Source organism: Bos javanicus, chromosome 19 (assembly GCF_032452875.1).
Source record: "Bos javanicus breed banteng chromosome 19, ARS-OSU_banteng_1.0, whole genome shotgun sequence".
NCBI classification, from domain to species: Eukaryota; Metazoa; Chordata; class Mammalia; order Artiodactyla; family Bovidae; genus Bos; species Bos javanicus.
This window is the reverse complement of record NC_083886.1, coordinates 35,492,183-35,512,192: the sequence shown is the minus strand read 5'-3', so window position 1 is coordinate 35,512,192 and position 20,010 is coordinate 35,492,183. Positions and strand designations below refer to the sequence as shown.

The 20,010-nt window shown below is 54.9% G+C and overlaps 1 protein-coding gene and 1 long non-coding RNA gene across 3 annotated transcripts; one reads left to right on the top strand and one right to left on the bottom strand.

Annotated features, from left to right (window-relative positions):
• Nucleotides 1–6,544: 6,544 nt before the first annotated feature.
• Nucleotides 6,545–14,659, bottom strand: LOC133232156 (uncharacterized). The gene is made up of 2 exons (XR_009731329.1): nt 14,573–14,659; nt 6,545–10,401 (listed from the first exon to the last, which is right to left on the bottom strand). It is a non-coding gene; the product is annotated as an uncharacterized LOC133232156 (long non-coding RNA).
• A 38-nt stretch (nt 14,660–14,697) lies between these two features.
• On the top strand, nt 14,698–19,953 carry MAPK7 (mitogen-activated protein kinase 7). 2 transcript variants are annotated; one of them, XM_061391172.1, is made up of 7 exons: nt 14,698–14,788; nt 15,281–15,517; nt 16,121–16,286; nt 17,144–18,222; nt 18,304–18,884; nt 19,213–19,346; nt 19,491–19,953. In XM_061391172.1, exons 2-7 carry the CDS (start codon nt 15,286–15,288, stop codon nt 19,642–19,644), a joined length of 2,346 nt encoding a protein of 781 aa, XP_061247156.1. In that variant the 5' UTR covers nt 14,698–14,788; nt 15,281–15,285; the 3' UTR covers nt 19,645–19,953. The 2 variants fall into 2 exon arrangements, with proteins under 2 accessions (XP_061247156.1, XP_061247155.1); XM_061391171.1 differs by lacking the exon at nt 14,698–14,788 and having other exon boundaries at nt 14,892–15,517.
• Nucleotides 19,954–20,010: the final 57 nt, after the last annotated feature.

Sequence of the window (20,010 nt, the reverse complement as noted above, 5' to 3'; positions counted from 1 at the left end):
CAGGTGTGTAGACATCAGGGAGGCCGTGCCCTCAGTAGGGTGCCCAGGTCATCACACCCTGCAGCAGCCAGCTGCTGGCTCGGTAGCAGACCAGGGGTTGTCCCAGGAGACATCTGTGCGGGAAAGGGAAGGAGAGGTCACAGCCAGCCCAGGCCCACTGACCGTCCCCCCACCCCCACCCCCCGCCAGGTAAGCAAAGATACTTGACAGGGGACGGGACAGCCCGTGTTCACACATCTGATAAGAGAGGCTGAGGCTGGGGAGCCTGATGGGTGGGCCAGGGGCTCGGGTGAGAGTCTGCCTCCCTGAGGCCTTGGCCATGTCCCCCACAGACACCCCCCCCATCCCTTTCCAGTTAAGATGCTTCTCCACAGATGATACCACTCTCGTCTAACACTTTCCAGTGGCTTTTGAGGCTTGGTGTTACACAAATCAGTTTTCAACAAAATGCTTGCTGTTATCAAATAATCATGGGCTCCCTAGAGTTGCAAACCTGGCTGTGTCCAAGGCTGCCCCACATTTGCTCAGAATCTGGACAGGGAGGCTCCTGGGGGCGGGGAGGAATCTCTGGGGTGTCCATTAGGGGTGCAGATCAGTAGTCCCCTGGAAGGTAGGAGATGACCAGGCCTAGTGGCTTTAGGAGGAACTGTGGGGCTGGTGGGGCCCGACTGGAGTCCTCACTGTGAGGTGGGGTGGGCTGTTATGGGGTCTGGTGCATCAGGAGCCCTTGGGCAGGCGGGTCTTCAGATCAGGACAGTCAGAGGGAGGAGGAGGGGGTCTTTGCAGGTGCTGGTGTGCAGTAGCCTAGGCAGGATGCTGTGCAGTTTTCGGGGCAGGATGTAGGGGTCTGCACAGGGAGGGGAGCCAACCCTCAGCAGGTTGGCACCAACCTGGCCTCAAAACTTTCCACTCCTCCTGGACTTCCAGTCCTCCCTGTCCTCTCTCTGGACCCCTAGCCCCTCTCAGTGTAGCTTCTTCCTCCGTTGTACTCTCATAGTCCCCTCAGGGCCAGGCCCACTGAGACTGGGGACACACTGTGGCCCAAGGGAGGGGGCTGGGAGAGTGCCCAGTGTCACCCTGAAGGCTGGGTGGGGCTGGAAGCTGGCCCCGGCGTAGCGGGCACCAATGCCTGATGCCCGTATCTGCGTGCCAGCCAGCAGCAGTCAGAGCTGGGCTGTTCTCAGGGTCAGAGACTGGGGACTTCTGCTCTGTGGCACCCCAGCTCCACCCTGGCCGATTGCCCAGCCCAGCCCAGCATCTCCCCCGATGCTTCCACGCTGGACTTCTGCTCCTGTCCCTCCTGAAGTCAGGCTCAAACCCCTGGGCCCAACACAGCCACAACGTGAACAAAGGTTTGGGCCCGGTGGCTGGAGGGACAGGCTGCGTAGCACTGAGAAATGGTGGGTTTGCCAGCCAGGCCAGGGCCAGGCCACCAGACCCAAAGGTCCTGGACCCTCCTGGGGACAGGAGCAGTTCCTCCACACTGGACTGGCTCTCACAACTTTCCAGTGCCAGTCCGTCTCGGCTCAGGGTCACGCTGAAGGGGGACTGAGGCCAGCTGTGGATAGTGGAAGTGAAGCATCTGGGAACCCACTTCAGGCCCCCCATCCCCGAGCCCCTCTCCACCACCCTCCCTGGCCCCGGCAACCGCCTGCCAAAGCATTCGGCACCTGTGAGCACCCACTCTCAGGAGATGAGGGCCCCCTCTCTGTGGTACCAGAAAGATGCTGGCCTGCCAAGGCCACTTGGCTAGGCCCTTCCTGTTGTGGGCATCTGCCGGTCTGGGCCCTGCCTCAAGGACGAGACATCTCAGCTGAGTTCTGGGTCCCGGGGCCTCAGCGTCTGCTCTCTGTCTCTAGTTGATGTTGATCTCCTCTCTGCGTCCCCTGATCCCTTGATCATAGTCTGCCCTGGCAGATTCCCTGCATCTCTCCTGCCCAGAAGCTCATTATACTTGTGTGTACAGCTCTGCTTGCATTTCTTTCCAGACAAGGAGCACACTCCTAACTAACGTGCTGGGCTCCTGGCCGCCTGGGCCTGTTAGCTTGGTTCACCCTCGGGCAGGCACCCTGCCCAGTGCCTGGCACGTCTCTATCTTGTACAGCTTTCCTGTTATTTGAACCCATGTCTGGGCTACGAGTCAGGAGAACCTGGACTCTTGGCCCTTGAGGGGTTGGGTCCTCCCGGCAGGAGCCCCCTTCCTGCCTGCAGCTCCTCACCAAACAGCAGCAGCAGCCGCCTCATCTGTAAATCAGACTGTTTCTGCTGGGTCTGGCCTTCCCTCACCTCCACACCACCCCCATCAGCCCAGGACATTTAACCTCTCCAGCAACCCCTCCCTACCACCATCCTAAGGCCCACGTCCTGGACAAAGGGGAACTGGTCTGGGGAAAAGGAAGCGCCAGGCAGGGCCTGCCCCAGGGTGCACGGCCTCAGGCAAGCGTCCCACTCACAGACCTTGGCCCCTGCTGGGGCGGGGGCCTGGGGACCCCTAGACCTGCCATCTCAGGTGAGAGGCAGAGGCCAGCAGTGACATCAGCACCCACAGACCTCCTCCTCTCCCCTCCCTAGGCCCCACAAACTCTGCAGCACCCACGACACTTGACTCCATGAGAACACTGCTGCTCCTTTTTTACATGGAGGGGCCTTCCCAGGATCTCGGGGAGCCTTGCAGCAATTTGAATCAGGGTCTCTGGGCCCCCGGTCCCCAAGGTCATTCCTGTGACAACCCTCATAGACCTTCCTTCCCAGCCCAACTCTCAGCTCTCTGGCAGAGCGTGTGTGTCAGCTCCCTGTGGGATGGGCCACAGGCCAGGCCTGCAGCTGTGTGTCACCAGGGACAAAGCCCAGGTCCCCTGGCCTGTTGGGTCCCTCAGCACCCCCTGCTGCTGCCCATCTCCCCCTCCTCTCAACCTCGCAGTACTGGGTGCCTGCACACACATACCACCAATTCAGTGCATTGCAGGTCTCTGTACATGCTGTTCCTTCCACCCTTTCCATCTGACCTTCCTTTTGAGCGTCAAGCTCTAGACAACTGTCCTGTCCTCCAGACAAGCCTTGATTGGGCAGGGGCCTTCTCCACCAAGGAGAGGCTATGGCCTGATCGGGCTCCTGGACCACACTCAACTGCCCAAGCACCCACTTGTTGAGTGAACTCATGAGTAAGTGAACAAGTGGGCAGAGAATAGGGACCCCCAGGAGGGACCTTAGAACGCTGAAGACCAGGGCCGAACCCTTAGGTTCTATCCAGAGGGCAGTTCAGAGTCAGGGGACTCAGGGACCCCAGCCTCCAGCAGCACAGCTGAATCAGTAGGTCTGTGTCGGGGCACAGCCCAAGTTAGATGTCTCGTCTCCAGCCTGTCCCCAGCTTGCAGTCTGGTCCCAGCAGGTCATTGCCCCTCTCCAGGCCTCAGTGTCTCACTAGGAAAATGAGGGCCTGGCCTGGACTGTCCTTTTCCTGCCGAGTCACTTGAAGAACCGGGGGGTCCTTGGCCTCTCCAGATCAGCCCCAGGAGGGGCATGCTTCCTTCATCCTCAAGTTCAAGGGGGAAATGCCAGGGCCGCTGCTTCCAGGGCTTAACCAGCAGGGGGAGCTGGGTTCCAATCTGAGCTCTGCCGCTCCCTGGCTGTATGACCTTGGGTTTATGCCTCAACTTCTCATGAGTCTCAGTTTCTCGGAAATCGGGGGTGGTAAGATCCTGACCTCGCGGGGCTCAGCACAGGGAATCAATGGTCCCCATAGTGAAGGCGGTGATGCAGTTGGTATCCACCTTGCTTGGAGACAGCAAGTTGAATTGCTGGCTAAACTCTGGAAAACACTGCAGGTCTTTAAAAACCATTCATTTTCAATCCATGGGACATAAACTCAACATCAGCCAAAGCCAGGCAGAGAAGTGAAGCTTGCCAGGAGTTCACATGTTGGGTGCATGGCATGGCGGTTAGGCTGCATGTGTGGAAAACCCAAGTAGGGTTTAAATACATAAGGCTCACTTGTGTCAAAATTAAGACAGCCTAGAGCTGACACCAGCTCAGCCATGCCACCAGGGACCTGGTTCTCCTGACCTGCTTAACATGTGGCTTTTGTCCTCATGACAAGACTGCCAGTTCAGCTCCAGGTACAGGGCCATGTTCTACGCAGAGCAGGGGGAGAGGCTGGGCATCCCCAGCAGGGCTTGGCATAGGACAGGGCATCCTGCACAGCCCAGTAGCTAGAACTGGGGTTCAGGGCCTCTTCTAACTGCAAGAGAACCTGGGAGCTTGAACTCAGGTGAGATAGGAGGGAAGTCATAGTTAGAATGAGTGTTGAGTCACGCATTCTCCTCTCCTCGGAGAACCACATGCTGCTGCTGTCTGTCTCAACAAGCATGTCTCCGTGTCTAGCTTTTGTTTTCCTGCTGTGCTGAAAGATGCAGCTGCCAGAAACATGAGTTCAGGTGTGGAAATAATCCAGGGGATAATGAGGCATGCTCGGTCCCAAGTGGTTGTTGAAGAAGGTGTGGTGTTTAAAATGTTGAATAACTCACATGACACAGACCCCAACCAACCTGATCAGAGGTCTAGTTGATCAAAACACACCAAGCCTGTCCTCACGGGTGCCTGCCAATGGCCGGAAGCCACGCCTACCAGCAGAAACCAGCCCTGGTAGTAGACATTGGGGTTCACAGCTGGGAAATCTCTGTTTCCTTGAACTCTCCTAATTTTGTCACATTGGGTGAATTTTTAGATGATGTTAGGTAGGGCAGAGAAAGCTCATTTGGCATTGTTATCTAATCCCTCATCTGGGTCTTGAGGTGGCAGAGGCGTGGCCTGACTGGCTCATGGGAGGGGGTGTCATGTGCCAGCCACTCTGCATGGTCCTGGACAGATGGTTCCTTCCTTTGGGACATCACTCCTTCCAGGTACCCAGAAGAGAGACAGGAGGTTGAGTGGAGAGGGATGGGGCCCAGGGGACAGTGGGAGAGGCTCCCTAGAAAGAGACAGCTGAGAGCTGGGAGAATTTAGAATGACATTAAAAAATATATATTTATTTAGCTGCATGGGGTCTTAGTTGTGGGCACCTGGGGTCTTCGATCTTCGTGGTGGCATGCAGGCTCTTTAGTTGTGGCATGTGGGATCTAGTTCCCCGACCAGGGATGGAACCCAAGCCCCCTGCATTGGGAGCTTGGTGTCTTAGCCACTGGACCACCAGGGAGGTCCTGGCATCATTTTGAAATGTATTGAAGTCCTCAAGAATGGGGAAGGGACAACAGAAAGATTTTTTTTTTTTTTTTAAGAAGTTTGCCAGACAAGACAGAGCCAGGTAAGCATCTCCACATGGTGGTCAAGAAGACTTGCTCTAAGTGGAGATTGCTTCGTTAAGGTCACTTCCTCAGTTTTCTACTTGATGAAAATAATGAAAAGTCAAGTTTTCTACTAGATTTTTTTTTAAAAAGCTGTTACTGAATGATTTATGCTTTTACATCATGTGTAGCTGATTGTGAGCACTTTCGACAGTTCTAGAATGTTTCTATGGAGGAGGCACTGGCGACCCACTCCAGTATTCTTGCCTGGAAAAATCCCATGGACAGAGGAGCCTGGTAGGCTGCAGTCCATGGGGTCGCTAAGAGTTGGACACGACTGAGCAACTTCCCTTTCACTTTTCACTTTCATGCATTGGAGAAGGAAATGGCAACCCACTCCAGTGTTCTTGCCTGGAGAATCCCAGGGATGGGGGAGCCTGGTGGGCTGCAGTCTATGGGGTCGCACAGAGTCGGACATGACTGAAGTGACTTAGCAGCAGCAGCATCAGGATGTTTCTAATAACTACAAAATGTCTTTCCTTCTGAGAAATAGTGGGGGGATGGGAGCTCCTAAATTTTAGCGGCTATAAGTTGCAAAGTGCTTTCCCATCCATTCAGCCATGTGGTGCCCACAGTAGGTCAGGAGGTGGAAGTTATTAGTTAATCCTCCCTCATAGGAGACAAATCCAGGAGCCTCAGAGATGGAGAGAGCCTCACCAAGGCTGCACAGGCAGAGTGGGAGTGGAGTGGGGCTGAAGTTTGTGTGTCCAACTGGCTCCTGTGGGGGTGGGGTGTATTGAGTGGCTCCAACCAATGCACAAAATAAACATCAAGGTCATGGGAGCCAAGCTTACTGAGCTGAGAGTTATCGCTCACTCAACAGGTGTTTATTGAGCTCCTACTGTGTGCCAGGCACTGGGCTAGGTGCTTGGAGTTAAGTGGAAAACAAGACAGGCATGGCCCTTGCCCTCATGGAGTGACTTTCTAGTAGGGAGGCAAACATGTAAACTTACTTGATAATCCAGCACTGTGGAAGCTGCTCTGAGGGAAAAAAGCAGAGAAGAGGGCTGGAGAGTGAGGGGAGGGTTACTGTGGATGATGCACAACGTCCTGAAAGCAGGGAAGAGGCAAGTCCTGTGCAGGTGTGGGGCAGGAGCTCCCACGCCACAGCGAGAGCACAGTCGGTGTGAAGGCCCTGGGGAGGAATGTGCTCGAGGATCAGAGAAGCTGACGGGCACCGGCTTGCACAGCCTGCGCTGACTCACAGGTAACCGTGTGCAGCTCAGCCTCCAGCGATGTGCTGCTGGCTTGAGATCAGCCACAGAAACTGGCAAGTGCTAAAATTAGGACTTTCCATTCTTTACATTTTATTGACTTTATTTTTTCAGAGAGTACTTCCCCAGCATGCCATGGGGGTTGGAGGTGGGTTGACAGTGCACACGACGCAGGTCATCAAGGCCTCCAAGTACTGGGGGGAGCCCAGGAGAGATGTGAAGCCACTGGGTTTTCACCAGGCGTCTCTGGTCCCCACATGGGGCTGAGACCTGGGGCCAGGGTAGCCGGGAGGCCATGTGGAGGCGCATGTGGTCCCTGCAGGGCTGCCAGGTTCAGCAAAGGAAAACACAGGACGCAGGTGGGACCTCCAAATTCAAGCACAGTGGGGCCTCCTGTGTTTGTCTGCAGCCCCACCCACAGGTGCCAGAGGAGGGGCAGGGCCACACTGCTGCTGAGCAGCTCACCCAGGCCAGTCCCTTCCTCCTGGGAGCATTCCCACCACCCGCTCCCCAAAAACCCACACCCCAACCACCCCGGGCTGCACATACCCATTAGTGGTTTCCTCGGGGCTTTTCCAGCAGATCTGAGAGAGGAAATCAGGCAGATGCATAAAGGGGATGACTTCACAGGAACCACAGCTGGGGCTGCCACCACACCCTGCACTTGGCCTCCAGGCAGCCAGTCCCATCACAAAGGCCACTTCCTCCATCTGTCCTCCATTCTCCACCAGCAGGGCCTCACGGGCCTGGGGCGGACTTGATCCCACAAGATGGGGACACCCATATTGTGTTTGTTGAAGCCTCATCTGTGTTTGCTGAAAGGTCACTCTGGCTGCTGGGCAGGGAGGAAGTCACAGCAGGGAGAGGAGGCTAAGAGGACAGTGACTCAGTGATGACAGTAAGGGTCCTGGTGAGAAGTGACAGCAGCTGGGACCAGGCAGCGAGCAGTCGTCCCGATCACCACCCCCTGGCTGATTCTCACACAGGCCAGGCACACCCTGCCTCTGAGCTCTGTCTGTTGTTCCATCTGCCCAGAATGCTGTTCCTGCTGCTCCGTCCACATGGGGCTCCTTCCCGCTCACCCCTTCAAGTCCTTGCTCCAAGGTCACCATCTTGGCTGGCTTTTCTTGATCACTCCATGGAAAATCACCACCTCCTCCCCCATCAGCCCTTCTTGGGTCCATGCCTGGGGCCTGTCACCCGAGACACTGTAGTTCAGTGACTTTGTTGTCCTCTTCCAGGCTAAATCTGAGTTCTTCAAGTGCAGAGATTTGTACATGTCGTGTTCATGGTCAACCCCTTCCCCTGCCCACCCTCCCCCACCCCGGGAGACTGCCCTTCACGGAGCATGTGCTTGGCGATGTAGTGAGTGACTGAGACTCTGGCTTTGGGGCAGGTGTGGAAGTGGTCAGTCAGCATGTGGGTGAGATGGGGGCCCGGCCAGGGCACTGGTGAATGTGGCAGTGGTCACAGGCCCGGGAGCCTTGTGGGGCATCCCCTGGAGACATCTACAGAGCACTGGGCGCTGGACAGAAGCTCAGGGGAGGGGAGAAGAGACGGACTGCAGTAGGGTTAACAGTCAACTTGTGTGCACAGTGGTGCCCCTGAATTCTGTGCATCCTGGGTAGGCATGTGTCCGTGTTCAGGGAACCTAAATGGACTACAAGGGCATGTGAGCGCCGTGCTGTGACTGTACTAGTGTGTGTGTCACAGTGTGACTGTGTGTGGACTGGAGGGCTTGGCAGTCCTAAAGGAAGTCAAGGGGCAGTCCAAGCTGCTGGCCAGCACCTCCCTCACACCCACCCCTGCTGCACTGCTTGTCACCTGTGGTATGGGCTCTGGGCCAAGGGGACTCTTGGTCCCTGCCACCTTTGGGAAGGAGTGGTGACCTTCCAGGGCTAAGAGAGAGAAGGCTGGTCTGTCATGGGGAGGCTGTGGACCTTGACTGAGGGAACTCAGCCCTCCAGTCTCCAGGGTCTCTGAGAAGGTCCTGTCTTGGTTTTGGGGACTAGGTCATCACACACCTGTCCTCTAGACCAGAAGATGTGGTTCTGGCCCTTCTACCTGTTCATTGTCTGTTCTGCATTTCTAACAAATCCTGATTGTATGGGCAGCCATGTGCCTAACTAAGCATTTGATTTCTCAGACCCCTGCAGGGGGCTGGCCATGTGACAAAGTTCTGTCTAACAAGATAAATGCATGTCTGCTGGGGGAAGGGAAAGGGGGAGGGGCTTCAGGCTGACAAGTGGGCCCCAGAGCAGGTTCCATAGCCTCTGCAGATCCGGGTGTGGGCTGCGCCGGCCGGCTGCTCACTGGGTGACTCAGGGCTGTTGGCCTTAGTCAGTGGGAAGAGTGGAGCCAGGCACAGGGAGTCCCAGAGGCAGAGGCGGCACCCCCACCCACCCACACTGTGTGCTCTTAGGTTATCACAACCCTCCCCTACTGAGCCCCCTTCTCAGCTGTGAACAGGGACAATGACGAAGGCGAAGGTAGACATAGTGGAGGGCACAAACAAAACCTTATGCGTGCCAGGACCCAGGCAAAGGAGCAGTGACCCCCACAAGATACTGAGCCAGACCTTCCTGTGAGTGTGTGTAGGTCTCCTGCAGAAGCAGGGGTCAGCAGTGGCCTGCTGTGGGGACAGGAGCAGCAGCAGTCCTGGGAGGTGTGGCATGTGGTGTCAGCCCTTTTGGAGGTCGCCCTAAGGCCTGACACAGAGACTATAGCCCTTCCATAGAGAACAGACTCCAGGACTGGCCCCTTCTCCTTTTGCCCTCAGTCTTTTCCAGTATCGAGAGCTTCCCTGGTGGCTCTGAGGTTAAAGCGTCTGCCCGCAATGTGGAGACCTGGGTTCGATCCCTGGGTCAGGAAAATCCCCTGGAGAAGGAAATGGCAACCCACTCCAGTATTCTTGCCTGGAAAATCTCATGGACAGAAGAGTCTGGTGGGCTGCAGTCCATGGGGTAGCAAAGAGTCAGACACGACTGAGCAACTTCACTTTCACTTTTCCAGTATCAGGGTCTTTTCCAATAAGCTGGCTCTTTGCATCAGGTGGCCAAAGCATTGGAGTTCAGCTTCAGCATCAGTCCTTCCGATGAATAAATGGGGTTGATTTCCTTAAGGATTCACTGGTTTAATCTCCTTGATGTCCAGGGGACCCTCAAGAGTCTTCTCCAGCACCACAGTTCCAAAGCATCAGTTCTTCAGCGCTCAGCCTTCTTTATGGTCCAACTCTCACATCCATACACGACTACTGGAAAAACCATAGCTTTGACTATACATACGGACCTTTGTTGGCAAAGTGATGACTCTCCTTTTCAATATGCTGTCTAGGTTTGTCATAGCTTTTCTTCCAAGGAGCAAGCATCTTTTAATTTTGTGGCTGCAGTCACCATCCACAGTGATTTTGGAGCCCAGGAAAATAAAATTCGTCACTGTTTCCAATTTCCCCCCATCTATTTGCCATGAAGTGATGGGACTGGATGCCATGATCTTAGTTTTTTGAATGATGAGTTTTAAGTCAGCTTTTTCACTCTCCTCTTTCACCCTCATCAAGAGACTCTTTAGTTCCTCTTTGCTTTCTGCCATTAGAGTGTTATCATCTGCATATCTGAGGTTGTTGATATTTCTCCTGGCAATCTTGATTCCAGCTTGTCATTCATTCAGCCTGGCATTTTGCATGATGTACTCTGCATATAAGTTAAATAATCAGGGTGACAATATACAGCCTTGATGTACTCCTTTCCTAATTTTGAACTCCAGTATTCTTGCCTGGGGAATCCCATGGACAGAGGAGCCTTGCGAGCTATAGTCCATGCAGTTGCAAAGAGTCTGACATGACTTAGCAACTAAACAACAAATAAGGACAGAAATTTGACATTACCTATTAAAATCACAAGTGCAGTACTCTTTAACTTGGCACACATCTACTTCTGCGTATTTTAAACTTGCAATGCACAAAATGATGTGTTCAAGATAATTTAGTGCAACATCATTTGCAAGAGCAAAAATCTTAAAAGTAGTAGTGTACACCTATAGGGTCTTGGTTAAATAGGTTATATTTGAAAAGAGGTACTATGCAGCTGTAAAAAAGAGTGGAGTGAGACTTCCTGCTGGTCCAGTGGTTAGAACTCCAAGCTTTCACTGCTGAGGGCACAGGCTCAATCCCTGGTCAGGGCACTAAGATCCTGCAAACTGCATGGTGGTGCCACAAAAAAAAATGATAAAAGTTAAAAATTTAAATAAATTTTAAACAAATATATAAATAAAAATAAAAGTTTTTATATAAAGGTTTTTAAAATAAAGTCTATATAAAGTTTTAAATAAAAATAAAAGTGGGTTCAATGCCAATGAGGGCTTCTGTGGTGGCTCAGTGGTAAAGGATCTGCCTGCTAGTGGGAAGATTCCACATACCACGGAGCAACTAAGCCCCTACACCACAACTATTAAGCCTGTGCTCTGGAGCCTAGGAACTGCAACTTCTGAGCCCACATGCCCTAGAGCCCATGCTCTGCAACAAGAGAAGCCACTGCAATGAGAAGCCAGCAAACCACACCAGAGAGTAGCCTCAGCTTGCTGCAACTAGAGAAAAAGGTCTCGAGGCAACAAATACCCAACACAGCCAAAAGCAAACAAACAAAACAGAAAGGAACTGAATAGACACTGAACAGATATTTCCCCAGAGAAGAATGCTCATCAGCCTGTGAAAAGATGTTCAACGTCATTAGTCATGAAAGAAAGTGAAAGTGAAATTGCTCAGTCGTGTCCGACTCTTTGCCACCCTGTGGACTGTAGCCCACCAGGCTCCTCTGTCCATGGGATTCTCCAGGCAAGAATACTGGAGTGGGTTGCCATTTCCTTCTCCAGGGGATCTTCCCAACCCAGGGATCAAACCCAGGTCTCCTGCATTGCAGGCAGACACTTTAACCTCTGAGCCACCAGGGAAGCCCTCGTGAGTCATGAGTGTAATGCAAATCAAAACCACAATGACATACTACTTCATACCCACCAGGATGACTACAATTTTAAAAAGAAAAATAAGAAAATAATAAGTGTTGGTGAGGATGTGGAGAAATTGGAACCCTCAAATACACTGGGGAGATAGTGAACTGGTGTGACCACTAAAGGAAACAGTTCGGCAGTTCCTCAAAATGTTTAAAAACTTTACCATATGACCCAGCAATCACACCCTTAGATCTGTACCCAAGAGCTCAGAAAGCCTACGTCCACACAAACCTTGTTCGTGAATGTCCAGAGCACAATTATTCATACCAGCCAAAAAGTGGAAGGAACCCAAATGTCCATCAGCTGATGATGGGATAAACAAATGTGGTCTATCTATACAGTGTAACATATTCAGCTTTAAAAATAAAAATGAAGTTCTGATACAAGGATGAACCTGGAAAACATTAGGCTGAGTGAAAAAAGTCAGATACAAAAGGTCTCAAGGTCACGGAGTGTATGATTGCATTGATCTGAAACATCCAGAATAGGCAGTGGGGAGACAGGAAGTAGATTAGTGGTTGCCATGGGCTCACAGGAAGTAGATTAGTGGTTGCCAGGGGCTGGTGAGGGGAAATCAGGAGTGACTAATGGCTTTCTTTTGAGATGATGAAAATGTTCTAAAATTGGGTGGTGTGATGGTTGCCCAACTCTGTGAACCTACTAAATTCATGTACTGAATTGTACACTATAAGTTCTACAGTATGTGAATTATACCTCCAAAAAAAGCTGTTAAAAGAAGAATGAGAGATCCCTCCGGTTTTTGATACTTAATGATTTAAGGAAAAGTGTAAATGATTTGCTATATTTTGTCAAGGGGACAAACAATGTATAGTTGTAGGGGACAAAGAATGTATAGTTGTATTTGTGTGTTTCGGATTTTTATTGTTTCTTTTTTACTTCCAATGAAAGTGAAAGTGGCTTAGTCGTGTCCCCAGGCCAGAATACTGGAGTGGGTAGCCTTTCCCTTCTCCAGGGGATCTTCCCAACCTAGGGATCAAACCCAGGTCTCCCACATTGCAGGAGGATTCTTTACCAGCTGAGCCACAAGGGAAGCCCAATAGGAAACTATAAAATCAGCCACCTGGCGTGAGACCAGGATTTTCACTTGAACCTTTTTATTATGATTTGAATTTTGAGCCACATGAAAAAACTTTTTATTGAAGTAGTTGTGTCATATGAAGTAAGCTCATAAGACAAGGCTGAAGAATGTTAGATAACTGACAACTTTCTCAGGACAGAGTCAGGGTCTAGTAGGGGGAGAAGTAAAACAGCTCATGATGGATTCAAAAGTAAATGAAGGGACTTCTCTGGTGGTTCAGTGGTTAAGAATCTGTCATGCAATGCAGGGAACAGTGGGTTCAATGCCTGGTTGGGGAACTAAGTAGGATCCCACATGCCCCAGACCAACTAAGCCTGCGTGCTGCAGCTACTGACTTTGCATGCTCTGGAGCCCATGTGCCACAACTAAGACCACTCAGTGCAGCCAAACAAGTAAAATATTTTTAAGTAAATGAGAAACAGGGAGGTTTCGCCAGAGAAAGTTGAATCGTCTATAACTTGTATACCAATCCTAGCTCAAATATTTCTAAAAAAGTATTTAAAGCATTCAAAATGTATGGGTCTTTTCTGCTATCTTATGCTTTATTCCTTTAGCAGACCATATTGTCACAGAACTGGCCATCGGGTTCCCTGAGAAGACATGTTTCTGGGTCCTGCAGTTTTATGTCCTCTCTTTTCACTGATGGACACCGCAGAACTTAATGCACACATACGTCAGAGTTAAGGTAGGTTGTCTACAGTGTCACTTGAGAAAAGGCCATCATGGAAATGTTTTTGGAACTCAGTACAGAAAATGTTCACTTCCCATGAATATGGTTTATTAATAGTCAAGGCAAATCATGTAACAGATAATTTGGCTTTTTGCTATGCTTTCAGGAAAACCAGAACCAAAGGTATAATTAACTCAGGAGGTCCAAGTGATCTTTCCATGTCTAAATACGAGGTATTTATTTGTCCTAGAGCTGACCTTATGCTCCCAGACATTTTCTCTGATGTTGTATTTTTAAAATGCAGTCTCCACTTTTCCATCTTAATGTATGGGCCCCAGTGAACCTCCTAGAATTCACGGCAACCCCCGACCCCCAAAGTATGGAAGAGTTAACAGAAAGAAGTTGTAACCACTAGAAAAGAGAAAGGGCTTCTGAAGGGCTGGTAATGTTCTGGATTTTTGTTTGTTTGTTTGTTTTCCTCCACCTGATTTCGATACACTGATATGTTCAGTTTGTGAACTTATTCATACACTTAGGCTATGTGTGGAACTTCCTGTAAGTATGTTTTAGTAAAAAATAAACCACCACAACAGTGGGGTATGTAAACAAAATTCCTCTCCGGTCTAAGGGATGGACCCTCAGGCCTAACTCCTGGGCTCCCCGCCTCCTGGCTCTTTCCCGTCAGTCACTGGAGGACACCCGACCTCCCGCGAGCCGCTTCGGGACCCAGAGGGTCAGCGTTCGGCACGCACTCGCTGCGAGGTCGAACGCGGGCCCTGAAGACTGGCAGGGCACTGGCTCCGGCGGAGCTCTGCCTCCTCCAGGCGCAGCTGACCCTGTGGCCCTGCCCGCTGCCCTGCAGCCACAGCGCGGGAGTCGCTGGACGCAGCCACCTCACGGAAGGTTCACGGCCGAGGCTGGCGAAGCACTGGCCGAAGTCCGGGGCGCCGGAAGCTGAGCTGAGAGGACCAGATACCGGAAGATACCAGATACAGGGCGGCTACGAGCCGACGCTCTAGAACCCGGAGGACCGGGATCTCGGTGGTTGGATGTGACGGATCACCGTCTACCAGGGACCACGCATTCCCAAGCGCCAGGCTCCTGGGGCCCATCGGGAAAATGGGGGACGCAATCCCCGGGCTGATAGGGTCTGATAAGGGAAGAGGGGCCTAAAGGAGGGGGACTCAGTGATGGTAACTACCGGTAACCTCAGCCCTCCAAGATTCGGAAGCCACCAGCAACTGACCTGAGAGAACCTGGAAGATCGGAGCGGATGCGCGCGCACGCAGGCAGTAGGCGGTGCCTCGCAGTCTCGCGGCGCCGGGGGCTGCTGGCGCGCCTGCGTCCGAGGACTGAGCCAGGCGGCCGCGCCCCGGCTAAGCGCCGAGCGCGGGTTGGGTGGTTCCCTCCTGGAGACTGGACCCCGGCGCGGGCGCGGGTGAAGGCGTGGCTTCCTCGGAAGGTAGGCGCGGATTGGAGGAGCAAGTGGAGGGGGTGGGCACTTCAGCAAAAGCCGTTCAGGGATTGGTCAGAGACTGAGGGGCGTGGTCTTTAGGGGGCGGGGCGGGAGACCTGCGGAGTTGAGCGTTCCGCTGAGGTGGTGGCGGCTGCCAGACCCATTGAGGGAGCGGGTATTCGGGTCCCACCCCCCCCCCCACCCCGACCTCGGGACTAGACGCCTGGGCGGCGTCGAGGGCCCGTGCGGCGTCGGGGTGAGGCACCATCCGCCTAGTGAGGACCAAGAAGAGCGGGCGCCCCGCCCCTCGCTTTCTTCCTGAACCGCGCCTCGCGGAGCCTCCCCCACTGCCGACCCCGCGTCCCGCGCGGGGTTGAGCTGGGGGCTCCCGAGCGTGCGGGACGCGGGCTGCGCGTGCTGCTTGGCCTGCCGCTCTGAAGCCTCCGAGGGGCCCCTGAGTCCGGGGCCGGGCCCCTCCTCGCCCGCGTGTCCACGCAGACGCCATGGCCGAGCCCCTGAAGGAGGACGACGGTGAGGACGGCTCCGGGGAGCCCCCCGGGCCGGTGAAGGCGGAACCCGCTGGCACCGCCGCCTCGGTGGCTGCCAAGAACTTGGCCCTGCTGAAGGCGCGGTCCTTCGACGTGACCTTCGACGTGGGGGACGAGTACGAGATCATCGAGACCATTGGCAACGGGGCCTACGGGGTGGTGTCCTCCGCGCGCCGCCGCCTCACCGGTGAGCGACCCTTCCGGCCGCTCTCATGTGTGGGAACCAGGTCCCGAGGGGTGGGACCCGCCGTCCCAGCAGCCAGCAGAGAAGCTGGGATGTGAAATCTGAGTCAAGTCAGCAGGCAGGGGTTGGGCGCTGTCTGGGGGCCGGCCTCTGTGTTGGGTTCAGGTCTCTAGAAACTGGTGGCTCTGCCAGCGCAGCAGTCGGCTTCCTCCTTAGAAAGGTGACAGTCCGGGTGAGATCAGAATGGAGGTTCCCCGGAGTGTGTTGTGGAGCAGACAGCGGGCATCGGGTTGGTGGTGGGATGAAGAGGCCTGAGACGCATAGAGTGTAGGGGGGTACGGCTAATTAGCTGTGCAGTGTGCCCAACAAATTACTGTGCCCAGATCTCCATGTCTGTGACTTTGAGCTGTGTACCTGCCAGAAGTGAAGGACAGAGGTGAAGGGGAGATGTGGTCATGTACCTACTGTGCTCAGCACAGGATCTGGAACGTAGTAGGTCCTCTGTGGTAGCGGTTGTCACATGCACAGCATATTGAAAGAGGCCATGTGCTACTCAGCAGCTCACCAGCTATCCCAGGTGACATCTACTTTTCCCCTGTTCCCTAGGCCAGCAGGTGGCCATTAAGAAGATCCCTAATGCTTTTGACGTGGTGACCAATGCCAAGCGGACCCTCAGAGAGCTGAAGATCCTCAAGCACTTCAAGCATGACAACATCATTGCCATAAAGGACATCCTGAGGCCCACTGTACCCTATGGCGAGTTCAAATCTGTGTAAGGAGTGGGGATAGGGAGGGAGGCAGAGTTGGCACCTTTTCTGAAGGCTGGAGCCATTCTGCTGAAGTTCTGGAAGGGCAGCTGAACCTAAGGTAGGGTAGGCTGGGGAAATTCCCACGACTCCAGGACCAGTGCTCCCTAAGGGTTTGCCAGGGACACCTATGATTTCCTCAAAGAAAATGTAGAAGTGACAGTTTTATAGAATCTCAGTATGTGTGCACGCTAAGTCACTTCAGTCATGTCTTGACTCTTTGCGACCCTGTGGACTGTAGCTTGCCAGGCTCCTCTGTCCATGGGGATTTTCCAGGCAAGGATGTTCAAGTGGGTTCCCATGCCCTCCTCCAGGAGATCTTTCCCGACTCAGAGATCGAACCCACATCTCCTGCATTGGCAGGTGGGTTCTTTACTGCTGGTGCCACCTGGGAAGCCCAGAATCTCAGTATATAGCATGGCGACTGTAGGATATTCATCCTATGTCTGTTCTTTCCTATTCCAGTAGCAGACGTCACTAGTCAGTCACAGAACACTGTCCTGCAGATTGCAGAAGCCTTTAAATTTTCATCATAGCCTTTCAAGCAGCCACTACCACACAACGAAGAGGGCCCCCAAACTAAACCCCGGGGCCAGACTGGTCTAGTCCAGCCTCATCTCTTCTCTGATGAGAAAAGCTAGGCCTGGAGAGAAAAGTGATTTCACTTGAGTCCATGGAAAAGTTGTAGAGAATCTTGATACCATGCGGGCAGCCCCTGCAGAGTCCAAGAGTAAGACCTTGACCTGTCTGGAGCTGGGAGGGCGTGGTGACAGTGGGGTTGGAGTTTGGGCAAGACAGCCTGCGTCTCTCCCCTGCCTCTCAGCTACGTGGTCCTGGACCTGATGGAGAGCGACCTGCACCAGATCATCCACTCCTCACAGCCGCTGACACTGGAGCATGTGCGCTACTTCCTGTACCAGCTGCTGCGGGGCCTCAAGTACATGCACTCGGCTCAGGTCATCCACCGCGACCTCAAGCCCTCCAACCTGCTGGTGAACGAGAACTGCGAGCTCAAGATTGGGGACTTTGGCATGGCCCGTGGCCTGTGCACCTCGCCCGCTGAGCACCAGTACTTCATGACCGAGTATGTGGCCACTCGCTGGTACCGCGCCCCTGAGCTCATGCTCTCGCTGCACGAGTACACGCAGGCCATTGACCTGTGGTCCGTGGGCTGCATCTTTGGGGAGATGCTGGCCCGGCGCCAACTCTTCCCAGGCAAAAACTATGTGCACCAGCTGCAGCTGATCATGACAGTGCTGGGTACCCCGTCGCCGGCCGTGATTCAGGCTGTGGGAGCTGAGAGGGTGCGGGCCTATATCCAGAGCCTGCCACCACGCCAGCCTGTGCCCTGGGAGACGGTGTACCCGGGCGCCGACCGCCAGGCGCTCTCCCTACTGGGGCGCATGCTACGTTTTGAGCCCAGCGCCCGTGTCTCTGCAGCTGCTGCCCTCCGCCACCCCTTCCTGGCCAAGTACCATGACCCCGACGACGAGCCTGACTGTGCCCCGCCCTTTGACTTTGCCTTTGACCGTGAAGCCCTCACACGGGAGCGCATTAAGGAGGCCATTGTGGCGGAGATCGAGGACTTCCATGCACGGCGCGAGGGCATCCGCCAGCAGATCCGCTTCCAGCCTTCCTTGCAGCCTGTGGCCAGTGAGCCCGGCTGCCCCGATGTGGAAATGCCCAGCCCCTGGGCTCCGAGTGGGGACTGCGCCATGGAGTCCCCTCCGCCAGCCCCACTGCCGTGCCCTGGCCCTGCGCCCGACACCATCGATCTGACCCTGCAGCCGCCCCCACCAGCCAGTGAACCAGCCCCTCCAAAGAAGGAGGGGGCCATCTCAGACAACACCAAGGCTGCCCTCAAGGCTGCCTTGCTCAAGTCCTTGCGGAGCCGGCTCCGAGGTGCCTGGCTGGGGAATGGGGGGCAGAGGGGACCCCCTGCCTGGATAGACTCTTACCTTCACCTTCCCATCCTCCCCACAGATGGCCCCAGTGCCCCCCTGGAAGCTCCTGAGCCTCGGAAGCCGGTGACTGCTCAGGAGCGCCAGCGGGAGCGGGAGGAGAAACGCCGACGGCGGCAGGAGCGGGCCAAGGAGCGAGAGAAGAGGCGGCAGGAGCGGGAGCGCAAGGAGCGGGGCGCGGGGGTCTCGGGGGGCCCCTCCGCTGACCCCCTGGCTGGGCTGGTGCTTAGCGACAACGACCGCAGCCTGCTGGAGCGTTGGACTCGCATGGCCCAGCCCCCCGCCCCCGCACCCGCCACAGCCCGGCCCCCCAGCCCTCCCGCTGGCCCTGCCACCCAGCCCACTGGGCCCCTGCCACAGCCGGCCTGCCCACCCCCTGCACCTGCAGCTGGCCCTGCTGCTCCCCAGACCACCACCGCCTCCGGCCTCCTGGCCCCCCAGCCACTGGTGCCGCCCCCTGGGCTGCCCGGCCCCAGTGCCCTGAGTGTTCTCCCTTACTTCCCCTCTGGCCCACCCCCTCCAGACCCCGGGGGGGCCCCACAGCCCTCCACATCGGAGTCACCTGACGTCACCCTGGTGACCCAGCAGCTGTCCAAGTCACAGGTGAGAGAGAGGCCTGGTCGTGGGGATGCCTGGGTCTGACGCGGGGGAGGTGGGCTCTGAGGTTGTTGAGGCCAGGAGAGGGCGTGTGTGTCCTGGTGCCAGAAGAGCTGAGGTCCCCTCACCTGCCCCTCGCTCGCAGAAAGAGCCTAATGCTGACGAGCAGATTGTTGGAGACCCCAGCCCACGCTCAGGGCTTGTCGAGGCTGGTGCTGTCACCGCTGCTGTCCAGGCCCGGGCATGGGTGGGGCGGTGTCATGGCTGGGCACCCTGCCAACCTCAGTCGGCTCTTGGTGGTGCCTGTGTTGAGAGCTGCCGTCGTCCCCTGCAGGTGGAGGACCCTTTGCCCCCCGTGTTCTCGGGCACCCCCAAGGGCAGTGGAGCTGGGTATGGTGTTGGCTTTGACCTGGAGGAATTCCTAAACCAGTCTTTTGACATGGGTGTGGCTGATGGGCCACAAGACGGGTAAGAGCTGGGTCTGACCTTTTGAGTTGGGCTGTGGGTCCAGTGGGGCTCTGGGTCCGGTGGGTCTCTGGGTCTGGTAGGGCTGTCAGTTGGGGCTCCCCTGCAGGAGGAGCCTCTCACCCCCTCTCTCCGCCACACCCACAGCCAGGCAGACTCAGCCTCGCTCTCAGCCTCCCTGCTCGCTGACTGGCTCGAGGGCCACGGCATGAACCCTGCTGACATCGAGTCCCTGCAGCGTGAGATCCAGATGGATTCCCCCATGCTGCTGGCCGACCTGCCCGACCTCCAAGAGCCCTGAGGCCCGCAGTCCGTGCCTTGCTGCCAGGGGCAGACCCAGCTCCGAGATCTGCAGGACCGTCCCCAAGGGCCGGAGCCTTGCGCGCCCCGTTGGGGAATCAGCTCAGATCATTCTGCAGCTTCATCTCAGACCCACCCTGTGGCCTTAAGCAGCCACCTGAGCCAGCACAAGCCACACCAAGAGGGGTAACCCCTCCCCCAAGCGATTCTTTTCAGTATCATAATTTTATTATTATTATTATTACATTATTATGATGACACAGTTTTTTTGCCCTCGGAAGGTTGCTTGTGAAATACAAGGTCTCCTCTACCACCTGTCTTCAGGGTGTGTTTTCGGACTCGAGGACAGTGTGCCGTCATGGGGGCA